At 36.5% G+C, this 13550-nt stretch overlaps 1 protein-coding gene across 2 annotated transcripts in view; it reads right to left on the bottom strand.

Annotated features, from left to right (window-relative positions):
• The window catches only part of slc4a8 (solute carrier family 4 member 8), a 32971-nt gene that overhangs the window by 6292 nt on the left and 13129 nt on the right, over positions 1-13550 (bottom strand). For both annotated transcript variants that reach the window (XM_039689363.2, XM_039689362.2), the window contains exons 2-13: positions 9354-9435; positions 9080-9241; positions 8390-8525; positions 6793-6953; positions 5240-5428; positions 3387-3475; positions 1662-1819; positions 1489-1576; positions 1194-1340; positions 1007-1107; positions 612-786; positions 358-491 (exon numbers count right to left, since the gene is read on the bottom strand). In XM_039689363.2, coding sequence (XP_039545297.2) covers positions 358-491; positions 612-786; positions 1007-1107; positions 1194-1340; positions 1489-1576; positions 1662-1819; positions 3387-3475; positions 5240-5428; positions 6793-6953; positions 8390-8525; positions 9080-9241; positions 9354-9435 — 1622 coding nt within the window. The remainder of the gene's footprint in view (positions 1-357; positions 492-611; positions 787-1006; positions 1108-1193; positions 1341-1488; positions 1577-1661; positions 1820-3386; positions 3476-5239; positions 5429-6792; positions 6954-8389; positions 8526-9079; positions 9242-9353; positions 9436-13550) is intronic.

The following is a 13550-nucleotide window of genomic DNA, read 5'->3' as shown; positions in this document are numbered from 1 at the left end:
ACAATAGAGAGGGTTAAGATAAATGAATACTAAATTGATACAGAAGATATATTGTAAATATATATTCTACATCCCCTTAAATTAACTGTATGTTTTTAAAAGAAAATTATTATTAGATTATAATATAATAATACAATATTGTAATATTAATAATAATAATAATCACAATAATCATTAATACTATATAATTTCAAAATTATTAATGAAATAATATATAATACATATAATATAGAAATTATATTAACAAATGTATTAAAATCACAATAACCAATTAAAAAAATTTCTGGATAAGAAAGTGAATGATTAGTTAATTATTAAATATGTTTATTTTTAATACTTGGTCTGGCCTGTACTGACTTGCAGAACTTGAAGAGAATCTTTTCAAACACAAGGACCGGTCCAGTGCTTCCCAGTATAGTTAGCGGCTGCCCAGCAAACAGAGAGTATGCTACTCCAGTCATAGACGCCCCTAACAGAGACTCAATCGCACTCTGACACACACACACACACACACACACGACTGCTGTGTTTTGCATTATAAACATATTTTTTTACATGACTTTGCCTAATAGACCACACAGAAACAAAACTGTCCGTGTTTGCATACTTACAATGCGTCCCTCTGTAGCCTCTCCCAGAAGCCCTCCAAACGTGATAACAGGTGACATGCAGGCACAGTATAGAAACAGAAAAGAGGCTACACACTGCAAACTCAGACCATCTTTATAATCACTCAGATAAAATGGAGCTTTTCTCTTCACATCCAGAATCAGTCCTCCAAACAGCCTACAGATAGAGTAAAGAGGAGAGAAACATATGTCCACAAATGTATATTGTTTCCATACTGAACCAGTAGCATTTCTATTCATTAAATGTTGTTAATTCAATGTTTATAAAGCAGTTTCTCCTCATAGGGACTGTTGGCAGCTCCCCGCCAGCAATGTAGATGATTTCTGGTTTTAGGATATCTGGTTCCCAAAATGTATTTAAATCCTGACCCACACACCTTCCAGTTCTCTGTAGTTCTAGTCCATGGTGTTCCCCATGCTGCTCTTCCTCAACGGGAACCACTGTTCCGTTCGGCACTCCTGGCATCTTTCTTTTCTCCTATTCAGAAAGAGAAATACAGTAGATGCATTATAACAAACAATCAATCACTTAAGCATCACTTTAAAAAGTGTGTTTTTCCACACCTGTGATGGGACACTTTTAGGAGGTTCTATGCGTATAGCAGGGTCCCATTCTCCTGGAGGCAAAACTGTCACTTGATCCAGAAACTCATCAATACCAGCCAACAAATCATTCTTGTCTTTGGCCTTGTATGCAACATCATGGAAAATCTAAATGATATAAGAAAGAAATATATTAAATTGAAAATAAGAATGTAAAAGTTCTTCTGAAAACGTAAGGACGTGGGGTTAATGCATTAATATCCAATGAGAAAATGCTATGACTACTGAAACACTGTATGTCTAGTTCTGCATTGACCTCATCGGTCATGATGGTGGCCATAGAGCGACCGATCTCATGGTACTGCTGGGCTTTTCCATCTGGACCGAGCAAAATGAACAAGAATCTGCAGAGTAAAGAATGATTTTGATCATTCTGTTACAATGGATTTATCAGCTCCATGCATGCATTTGCAAACAAACAGCTTATACCTAGTGGGAATGGGAACTTCAGTAAGCCCTGTGAGCAGTACAGCAGGAGACAGGCGAACAAATGCAATGATGGATCTCTCTAAAAAGTCCAGCTCTCCAACCAGCACATTAGAAGCTTCAGCTCCAGTTGGGATCTTTTTCATGAAATGTGTGTCAACCTACGGAAAGAGAATCATAGCAGTGTTATTTTTGTGTTGTTTATAGTAGGCAAGGCAATGCAAGTTTATTTATATAGCACATTTCATACACAATGGTAATTCAAAGTGCAGTTTCCATAGAAGAAATTAAAATAATCAAAAGAAATCAGAATAATTAAAACAGTTTAGAATAAAAAATAAAATGTACAGTACAGTAACAGTCGGACGAACAGTGGCACAATGCTCCCTTAGTAAATGCAAAGCTAAATAGATGTGTTTTGAGTTTGGATTTGAATGTGATTACTATAGGTACCACCTGATCTCCTGTGGAAGCTGGTTCCAGCTGCGGCTGGCATAATAGCTAAAGGCGGACTCTCCATGCTTAGAGTTAACCCTTGGTATTTCTAGCTGATGTGATCCTAATGATCCGAGTGATCTGTTAGATTTATATTCAGTGAGCATATCTGCAATATATTGAGGTCCTAGCCCATTGAATGATTTATATACCAGTAGTAATACTTTAAAATCAATAGTACGTATTAATATTTTGAATTAGCTTTTACTTTCATTTATTTATTTTCAGTAGTCATTCACATATTTTTGTTTACGCTGTAGTAATTTTCTTTTCCATTTTACTAGTATTTTAGCTTTAACTTATTTTTTTTATTTCAGTTTGATTCATTTAGCACTTCAAATTAAACATACTTTATTTCTAATATAATTGTCAGGGCAAAAGTGTTTTAGCCTTTATTGAGATTTTTCTTTATTGCAACCACACTACGTGTTAGAGCGCTGCCCATACCATAAGGTTATCAACTCCAACATTTATGTTTTACATGTAAAATTTTAACTTTATTTAATTTATTATATATAAATAAATCATATAGAAGTCGTATTAGTGGCTATTCCAGTCACAAATAGCTGTTCGTTTCAGTCAGGGTGATAGATAAGAAGAACAGCAGGTTTGTAATCTGATTGGGGCAGCATCTCAGCCATCCTCACTATCACTCTTAATGTCTAACATCTGGCTCATTACAGTTCACTTCCTTTTTCCTGATCAGTAGCATAACATTACACAAACAATGCGTAGTACCTCCAAGGCTCACCAGATGGCAGTGTTTGTGTTTACGTGTGGGTGCATTTGTCCCAGAGGTTCTTGGTAATGGTGCATAGCCTGCCTCCAGTGGGCAATCAAAAATATAAACAGAAATAAACAGATTGAACCTGTTTGTTTTAATGGGTTGTCTAGCACTTGCATTATCTTTCCTCTCATTTCTTATATTATTTCTTTGTTCACTGGACCATTTCACAAATTATCAATTTTCCTAGATCTGTTTTCTCTGAAAACAGGATGCAGGACAGGTTTTTGCATAATTGGTTTTTTTTCTGTTTGTGTATATGATTTGTGGCTTAATTTCTGGGGGTAAATATAATGCCATAGAATGAGGGCATAGAATGCTCTGTCTGAATTTGCAATTGAGTACATTTTTATTCCCACAAACGTGAATATCTCTTATTTGGTATTTTTTATTTGTAGTTTGATAAAAATTAATATTCCAAATTAGTCTTGATGTTATGGTTCAAGCACCTTGGTGAGATCCATCTGGCCATTGTCCGGTGCTGCACTATTCTTTACATCTGGGTTTGTCGGTGGAGGCTGAGGAGAGGTGGCAGGACCTGAGAGATTCAATAAAATATGATTAATATCTTATGTCCACAGCATCCTAAAATACAGCACATGAATCAGTTATGCATTATTTCCCATTGGATGCCAATAAATGTGTTTAGAGTAATCTAAAATTAAAAAGGGAAATTTATAGTTCTGAAATAGGTAATAAATGGATAAAATAAAATATTTGAAAGTATAACAATAGACTTTAAATATTAGGTGTTAGTATGAGACTGAGATGGTAGAATCACTTATTGACCAAGTTATTTCCACTCTTTCATTTCCAATCATGAGCATGTAAACAGAGTCAACCAATTCATTTTCATAATACACACAAGGATACCACACAGGATGTCATTAAAGCACCAGAAGTATTTCCGACCTCAAAATAATGGTTTAAATGAGGACATTCTGTTTACAGAATAATTCGTAAAATAAAATAAAAAAATTGCTTTGCATTTCTCCTGTGGTATCTTTCAGAACAATAGCCCAACTGACATTCTATGCAAATGCATTATATGTTGAATTGCACTACTTGAAAACAACATTATAATCTTGTTCACGGTAGAGAAAGATGCATGTACTGTAAACTACACAGGAACAGTAACCGTGAAGACACTGAATTTAACATAACAGCCGTCATAATAATGACGATAAAATATTCACAAATACACTTAAATTGCTGTAAATGAGTTTTTATGAATGAATGGCTCGCTCTAACTGTTGCTCTGGATTTTCGTCAACAACAAGCGCTTGCACCTCCAGCTGGTGAGGTCAATTAACAGCAGATGGAAATTATGCTCGGTAATGCTTTTCCTGCAGTTCCTGGATGTCAACGTTAAATTTACTGTCGAATTTGAACCACTGAATTTGTGAAAGTGAATTTGCAAAGCGAAATAAAATGGAAACAAAAATCGACTGTTGAATATTATAGGTTGTATTTTTAAACAGTTTGAATATTTTGGAAGTGAAATGTTAAAGGTGAGTATGGATTATTGAAATTTTAAAAATGTGTTTGAATTGAAATATTCACAACTTAAATATTTAACCATGCTGAATTCAGCCCATAAAATGCAAGCCCTGAAAATACAAAGCATTAAAATGCAAGCATGGTTCATGTTTTTTTCAAGTAGTGCTATTCAACAGCCTTTTTTTGTTTCAAAAATATTGGAATTATTTACTTCCATATTAGCATTACTGTAAAACACACCTTTTGCAAAATCAGAATTTTGTAGACAAACTGATTTTTAGTGGATATTGTCACAGACATGTTACGCGTCAGGTGAGCTCAGGTGTGTTAGTGGTTCCATCTGCAAGGTCCAATTGTATGGCAAGAACTGTTTTATCTAGAGCATCATCTGCTTGGAATAAACTGGATTTAAGAACAAGGCATATATCAAACATATATAATTTTAAGAAGACTCTAAAACAGATTACAATTAATAGTATTACATCAGTTAATTTGTGACTGTCTATATGTACTGATATTATCAAATGCTGTATGAGTGTGCATATGTGGATAAATGTGTACATGCGGTAATGTTATATTTATGTATGTTATATTTGTGTATTTTAATTGTATATAAGTTTTAGTACGCTTATGGGCCCCAGGAAGACTAGCAACCACATTGTGGAAGCTAATGGGGATCCAAATAAATAAAAAAAAAAAAAAAAGAATGATTTAATTCTGTCCACAGAGCTTAAGGTTAAGGTTGTGTTTAACCAAAAATATTCCTTTATTATGCACATGTAAAATGTGCAGTTCAGCTCACCCGTTTTATCCATAGAGTGAGGTTCACTATGTCTCCTGCCAGAGTCGGTGAGGGATTTGACCATAGGCAGCAGGTTGTTCCTCTTTTTGTCATTCTGGTGATGATGTCTCTTCAGAAGTGCCTCTCGAACCTTCATTCTTACACTGTCATCCAGTTCATGAGCTGCCTCCTGATGGTCAAGCACCAAATCTACACACAACAAATTATACATACAGACGAGAACACAAATGTACATCAGACAATGTATATACAGAACAATATTGAATAATTTAAAGTGACAATGTCTTGTTTTGCAAGATTACACTGTATGGTGATTATGATCAACCTACTTAGGACTGAAAATGTTGTATTCCAGCATGCTAAATATTGCAGTACTTTCCCTACACATTCACTCTCACATTCTCTTGTTCTCTGAAACATCCCACAATTCCAGTTGGAGCTGATGCAGCATTGTTAATCTGCATAACTCGCTCCTTTCCTCCACTCCAACCTTTACAGCATAATTAAATTATCAGGCTCTCCCTGTCCTTCTCTTTCTCTGGCATTAATCTTGTTCCTAACACTGCTGCAACATTGATCAAAACAGTCATGCCTCAATGAGACACAGGTTACATTATCAGTATGCTAAACTTAAATAGCCAATGTATGAATTAGGTATTCAAACTTTGATGTTCATTTAAGGGCTGCTAACAGCCATGCCTCGTTTATCAAACTAAGTACCTATGGGTTTTATGAGTGTTTGCGTTTGTCTATCACCAACATGAGTGGGAGTGTGAGGTTGCAGTATGTGTGAAGTTACAGGTGGGCCTAATATACTGCAGGACACACACACACTTGTCACGCTGTTGTACTTTTCCTCAGTAAAAATCTGTACTGAATAAATATAACCTTGTCAGGCTCAATCAGATTGTGATCAGACTGTTAAAGAGGACATATTATGATTTTCTACATTTTCAACTTTCTTTAGTATGTTGCTGTTTGAGCATGAAAAAGGTCTACAAAGTTACAAAGCACCAAGTCACTCCAAAGATCAGTGAGCATTTCTGAATTCCCTGAAACGCCTTGAGTCTTGAGTTTTCTTCTGTACATGTCACAATATTCCGTATTTAAATAATTCCTGTCGAATGCATACACAAAAAAGGGGTAGAGCCTGTTTGAGTTGCCTTAGTGGTGTGTTTTCGCCATGTCCAAGAGATGCTGTTATGGTAAGGGATGTCACAATTTCAAAACACGCTCGAAGTGGTTGGCCAATCACAACATTGGTCCAGCTGACCAATCAAAGCGCTTCATAGAGACAGAGCGTTACTGACAGATTGGGAAGAGAGGTGCTGCAACAATGCAAATATGTGAAAAATAATGTTTTTGAACATCCAAGCCTTTAAAGTTATTCTAAAAGATCCCAAAAACAAAATCAAAACTTTGCAAAAGGGCATAATATGACATCTTTAAGCAAATAATTTAAGCAAAAAAAAAGGTGTAATGTGTTATATGTTAAAATTCGTCTTTTCTGAGTTTAATGTGCAAAGCGCTATACCCAATGATTTCTGACTGACCTGCAATTTCCTCGATGCAGTTGGCCTTCATGTCCAATAGGACAGTTCCATTTATGATGCAGCTTCGTAACTCAAACAGGCTATGGAGAGAGAGTGTAGCTACGTACGGCTTACTCCATCTCTCCCCGCCATCTTCCACATCCTCCTCAAATTTTAGCCACCTGAGAAGATTGAAAACCCCTGAGTTGACCTACATTTTGGCACTGAATATCCTGTTGCAGGATAGGAAATGCGTTGACATTAAAGTTCACCTCAAAAAAACAAACAAACAAACAAAACATTTACTTATTTAAGAACATACTTTTTAACCAAAATTGTTTGTCTTGTGCTGGTCGGCGACGTGCCATTATGTCATCACGTTGGAAACAACAAACTTTTTTTTTAAATAATAATAAATTAAAACAAAGATGTCCGACGATTTTGAAGTTGGTGGAGAAAACGAGAGAAAATGAGATGGAATTTTTCGCCCTTCCCTGCCTTTTTGAACCGGAGTACACAGACAAATAACTTAGATAGATGACGTGAAGCGTGAGGTCCCCGACGTTCCTGGTGCATCGCAGACCAACACAAGACGAACAATTGTTGTTAAAAAGTATAAAAATGTTTATTTTTTTTTAGAAAATGACCGATCGTTTCGCTAGATAAGATCCTATTCCTCAGCTGGGAACATTCAGAGCCCTTTGAAACTGCATTGATTTGGACTTAAAAATGTTGGTTGCGCTTGAAGTCCATTGTGTGGAGAAAAATCATGAAATGTTTTGCTCAAACTTAATTTCTTTTCCAGTGAATAAAGAAAGACACAAACTAAAGGGCTGTATTGAGATTGAGTCCCGCCGGGTCCCAAATCTCGCGGGAGTGGAACTTTGCTATGGGCGGCTAAAAAAAAAACAAAAAAACTGCGGGATCGGGAGGTAGCCTAGCGACATAATGGAGATGTCAATGAATGATGTAGAAAAGAACCTCAAACGAGGTATTTACAGCACAAAGCCTAATATAAGCAAGGTAAATCTGACATTTATGTGTGTTTTGTCTTTCTGTGTTTTCCAAGGCCAGCTGCTTTCAGACATGCTTTCTGCACATTTACTCCAGGACAAATAATAAAGCCTATGATGGAATACTTCAATAGCTAAAATCAAAGTAACGTTACTTGAAGTCTAAAGAAATGCGCGGTAGCCTACGCGTTTTAGATGTCCCTGAAAGCCTAGCCAGGCTACTATTCAGCTTCTTAATCAGTGCGTCAGAATACATGCAGGCCATGGAAACCAAACAAACAATCCCAATCACTTTAATAGCAATACAAATACATGTTTTTTTCCCTGCGGGACGGGAGAAGACTCAAAATCAATGTATCTCTATTATTGTGCGGGATTAAATTCTCAGAGTTTCGCGGGTGCGGGCGGGAGTGGACATACTGTACAAATTGCGGGAGAGCGTAACACATAGGTTGCAATAGGTGGTAATGGTCAGAATTTGGGCGGGTGGGAGCAGGATGAAGAAAACAGTCCCGCGCAGGGCTCTTGGATGGCATTTGGGTGAGTAAATTATCAGGAAATGTTCATTTTGAGGTGAACTAATCCTTTAAGATACATTTTCTTACCTAGCAGTTTCCTTCCACTCCGCATCTTTGCCACCTTTAACACAGATTTCGTCAAGTTCTGTAAAGAGCTCATGTGCCACATGTTCCTCATCCTCTTCAGTGCCCAAAATAAACTGAACCCTCTGGGATGGAGTATCTAAAAAAGAGAGATAGGAAGAATGAGAGACACAGACAGACAAGAGTTTATTTGTAAAACCTTTTCATTTTCACTGTGAGAAAGGAAACAGAGGCAGGAAGCACAGTAAACAAAAGTCTCATTAGAGTAATTTTCAATGTTTGTTATCATAAATATAAGTTCATCCTTTTGGAATTAAAGGGCTCAAGGAAATAATGCTGAGAGGAAGTAGGGTAAGCAGGGTAATGAACATTTTTATGATACAGTTGCAACCCTGTGCTTTGGAAAGATTAATTTTATTTAACCTTAACTATCCGTCGATCTGTTTCTTAGTTTTGTGGATTTTCAGAGACTCTCTCTGCAGGTTACATTGTTATGCCAGTAGGTGGTGACAAATGAATGTGAGTGAGTCATCTGAATCATTCACTCAACCGACTCGTTCAAAACATTGATTCATTCAGGAACATATAATTCATTTTGGATCCAGGATTTAATTCTCCAGATTCACCTTCCTGTGAATCAACCTACAAGTGATTGCTTGACTTATTTGTTACCCAAGCTGTTGTTGCTCTCACCGTGTGATGCTAAGGTACTTTCTGTGTTCCCGTCTTCCTGAGCTACGCTTTCAGCTCTCATTTTCTCAGATCTCCTGCGGTGTTTGGAGCTGTGTGGCCGGTGATGACGGTGAGACTCCCTGCCCATGGGCATCCGCACACCCACAAACAAAGTCCTGTGACCTGAGAAAAGAGATAGAGGGATGATTTTTTTTCCCGGTTAATATTAGGGTATTGAGCTGTGAGCTATATCACATGAATAACTGAATGTGTGTGTGTGTGGTTATCTACAAACCCTCTAGCTCTTCTTTCTCATAATGGATATTCAGAACTGAGCTGGTGCCACCATGGTCCACCACAGCTTCCTCATCAGGCCTCTGAAAGACACATGATTACTTAGTTAAATGAGTGTGTAAAGAAGTACAGTACCATAGACTTCCTAAGACAATTATTCTTATTATTTTTTTCATTAAAAACAGTAGGCCTATTGTTTATTTGTGTTTTTTCTATTTGGGGATGTCACACAAACATCATTGTCAGGACTTCCCATCTGCTGTTTATATACATTTTAATCCCCTCAACCTTTTGCTCACAGAAGCATTTCATTTTCACAAATTAATTAGTATATTATTTACTATGTATTCTTAATTTTAGGTTTTAGTTCCATGAGGTCTTCTTGTCAATTGTTGGGATGTGGTGGAACAGGAGCTTCATGCCCTGGATGTGCATCCCACAAATCTCCATCAACTGCAAGATGCTATCCTATCAATATGGGCCAACATTTCTAAAGAATGCTTTCAGCACCTTGTTGAATCAATGCCACATAGAATTAAGGCAGTTCTGAAGGCTAAAGGGGGTCAAACAGTATTAGTATGGTGTTCTGTTCCTAATAATCCTTTAGGTGAGTGTAAACTTCTATGCATATACACCTACAGTATAAACACTCGCACATACATATAAACCCGATGCAAGCATACACATTCATAAAACACTCGCGCATACATACAAAATAAAACGTGGATGCATCCTTTAGTTGTGTACAGTATATGTTAGTGCGGTTTTGGCGGTTGTAGAGTTATAATGACGGTGTTCAAATACATAACATTAGACTAACGTTAGCCAGCGTATAGTGTCATGATTCAGTACTCTAGTATTTATTTGAGATACATTATGTTTTTTTATTAATCGAGCAGCAGAAAAATATACTGCAAACCACGTCACCAAAGTCTAGGATATAGGTATAGTCATATTAGCCATCCAGAGTGGAATTTTTTTTTTTGCATAGGAAGTTGAAAAGGGAGATCGGTTAAAGATTAATTTAATAGGAATTTAAATTTAGTTGGAGACCACGGAATGAATGTTTTATACTGTTAAAACTCACTTGGAGGCTGTCTAACACGGTATTCATAGACGGGCCAGGTGTAAAGAATAGTATCGTCTGCATATAGATGTATCAAATATCACCTGCGGTAAATAATATCGGGCCGAGAATTAAACCTTGTGGCACCCCCATCGAGACAACCAGCAGGCTAGATAGCAAGCCCTCTGATTTAACACACTGAAATCTGTCTGTAAAATAATTAGTGAACCATGCGAGGCAGTGATTTGAGAGACCAAAAAGTCAAAAAGCTAGATACATATTACAAGATCCTGTGCCACTTATGAAGACATCCAAAATAGATGCTCACTGGCACAGTTAATGAAATAAATTCATATAAATAAACTTGCCTATATAAGCATATCATCTTGCCTGACTTTGCGATTACCTGTGCCCAGTACCTCCAAACGAGGCCACTTTTATTTATTAGGCTTCCTATTATTCACTTCCTTCTTTACATTTGTGTGTGAGCGTGTGAGATATATCCCACTGGGATGCGGCTATCTTTCCATGACAGAGATGATTCATCAATGTGTTTTCATGTTTTCAGGAACACAAGCCTATAATTCAAATAAATCCATCTGAACATTTTGTGCTTAAAAAAAGGGCAAATCAGAAGGTGCAAATATTCTCACGGACTAAACAGTGCAGTACAATAATAATAATAGATTCAAGTGAAAGGATTCCTCAAGTGAACCCATTTGCTTTAAAATGATGAGAGCATTACTTGTTGTTGACTGGCAAATGTTGCTCGGTTCTGTTTTAGCTTGAGGCTTATATATGTTTAATCTGTGTGGTATTGATTGACAGTGATGTGTGGATCAGCATTTAGGTCATTCATTACATTGTGTGTCACAACAAAAGCACCAGTAGCTTTCCATTTTAGAGAATCCGTCTTGTTTCCAACATCCCAACAAATATATAATTTTCTACTCTCATCTTATCAAGGTCCTCCAGAACTGTAATTATTACAGGCTTAAGAACAATTGCATAAAATGATGGAAGTTTCTTAGCTTCCCTAATCCCACTGTGATTTTAATATTTAACATGCATTTCCAGGTAATATATGTTGAATATGTGACATGAATATACCTCACTTCTGATGTAGGCTACATAACCACCAAAGACATTTGTCTGATTAGGATTACATACATTTAAATGTATGTAATCCTAATCATGCTTAAATTACATTCTTAAACAGAGGGAAGTCATAAAATGTCTCATTCAGACTGCCATGTTGCCCTTGTCATGAATCATTTGAGTCGTTATTGTCATTAAAACACTTGCCCAGGGGACAGGATAAAATAGAGATGGAGCTAATCATCTGAACGTATTAATTATTTTCTGTGCTCATCTGTGCTACTGTTTTCCTCCTCCTCTCTCAATCTCTCCTTGTCTTTCTCCCTTTATTGGTTTGACATGAGCATATACCCTAATCAAAATAATAACAGAACACTTGAGCTGACTAGACTGCTCCTGTGTCACCTAGTTACCTGTCTGTGTACAGCATGTGTGTAACTCACAAAGAGATTTTCCACTGGTAAAATGACCTCTTCTTACCTCTCCTTATCACCAGGCAACACTTATTCAGTCCCTGGTCAAAGACACACACACAAAAAGTGTCTGTACTTTATGGAAACCTTGATTGCGACTTTATTTCTCTTCAATCTTGCAATAGTAAACTATGAAAATAGTTGCGAGACAGAAAGTCAGAAATGATTTTCTTGTCATTTTTATAGCCCACAATGTGACTTTTTTATTTCTCATTTTGGGGCCAGTAAATTATACTTTTACTCAGCAAGGATGCATTTAATTGATAATCACTTTAAAGAGACTTAAAATGTTACAAAATATTAAATGCTGTTCTTTTTATCTCTCTATTCATCAACAATCCTGAATTTTTTTAAATCACATTTTCCACAAAAACAGTAAGCATCGCAACTGTTTTCAACATTGATAATAATAAGAAATGTTTCTTGAGCAGCAAATCAGCATAATATAATTCTTTCTGAAGGATCATGTGACTCTGAAGACTGGAGTAATGATGCTGAAAATTCAGCTTTGCCATGTAGAAATATTCAGATTTGCCATGTTTTCTGCTATAGAAAATTAGGTAATATTTTTATTTGTAATATTATTATTTGACAATATTACGTTTTTTACTGTATTTTTGATCAAATAAATGAAGCCTTGTGAGCATATGAGATTTTTTTTTAAATAATTTAAAACTCTTTCTGAAACCAAACTTTTGAACTGCAGTATATCTTTATTTCTCACAGTGTGACTACATCCCTACACCCTTTTGACTTCGAAGGTCACATGGGCCATTTTTTTTTGCCCTTCCTCCTCCTCCTCCTCCTCCTCCTCCTAACTCGTTCTCCAGCACATTGCTTTGACAGTTATCTTAGTAATCTTGACACAGACCACAACCTCTGCCACTACCAGATGCTCTCGTCTGCCTGAACAGATACACTGACACATGCACAACCCATAAAATCATTTCTTCTGAGTGAGGGGTAGAGTGTATGTTATTGATTACTTTTAATTTTTCAATAAACCACTAAAAGTATACTTTTGAGAGGGATGATCAACCCTGCAGTATGAGCAACTCATACTAACGAGCATGTGGTTGGAGTGAGAGATTTGCTGTAGCACTTGTTCCTCTGGGCAGAATGACTCATTCATAAGTCAAAGCCATCTCAACCTTCCTATCACAATAATATTTTGTATGGCATGTTGATCAGGGGCATATTTTAAAAAAAAAGGTAGTTTATGTGTGGTTGCGTATAACAAAATGTGCATTTGTATTACCTTGTGTGACAAGTTTTTGTGTTTTTCATTCAAAATACACAAGATTTTGCACATAAGCCTTGAAATCTAGACGCATTCTCTCATTCTCATTCTTCCGTCACACCGTTTTTTTTTTGTGCTGATAATAATGCCAGTGGTGCCAATAATGCCAGTTTAAAACTCATCAGCTATGGAATCAGGGTTGGTGACTTTATGTGGTCTTCTGCTTCATGGCTGAGGTCCTACACTGTAAAAAGTAATTGCTGATTCTACTTAAGAAAAACTAGTGAATTTAACTTACTTTAGAAACTTAGTTGATTTAAC

This window comes from Pimephales promelas, chromosome 8 (genome assembly GCF_988280905.1).
Source record: "Pimephales promelas chromosome 8, fPimPro1.hap1.1, whole genome shotgun sequence".
In the NCBI taxonomy this organism is placed as follows: Eukaryota; Metazoa; Chordata; class Actinopteri; order Cypriniformes; family Leuciscidae; genus Pimephales; species Pimephales promelas.
Note: the sequence above shows the minus strand (reverse complement) of the source record. Positions and strands in the feature narration are given on the sequence as shown.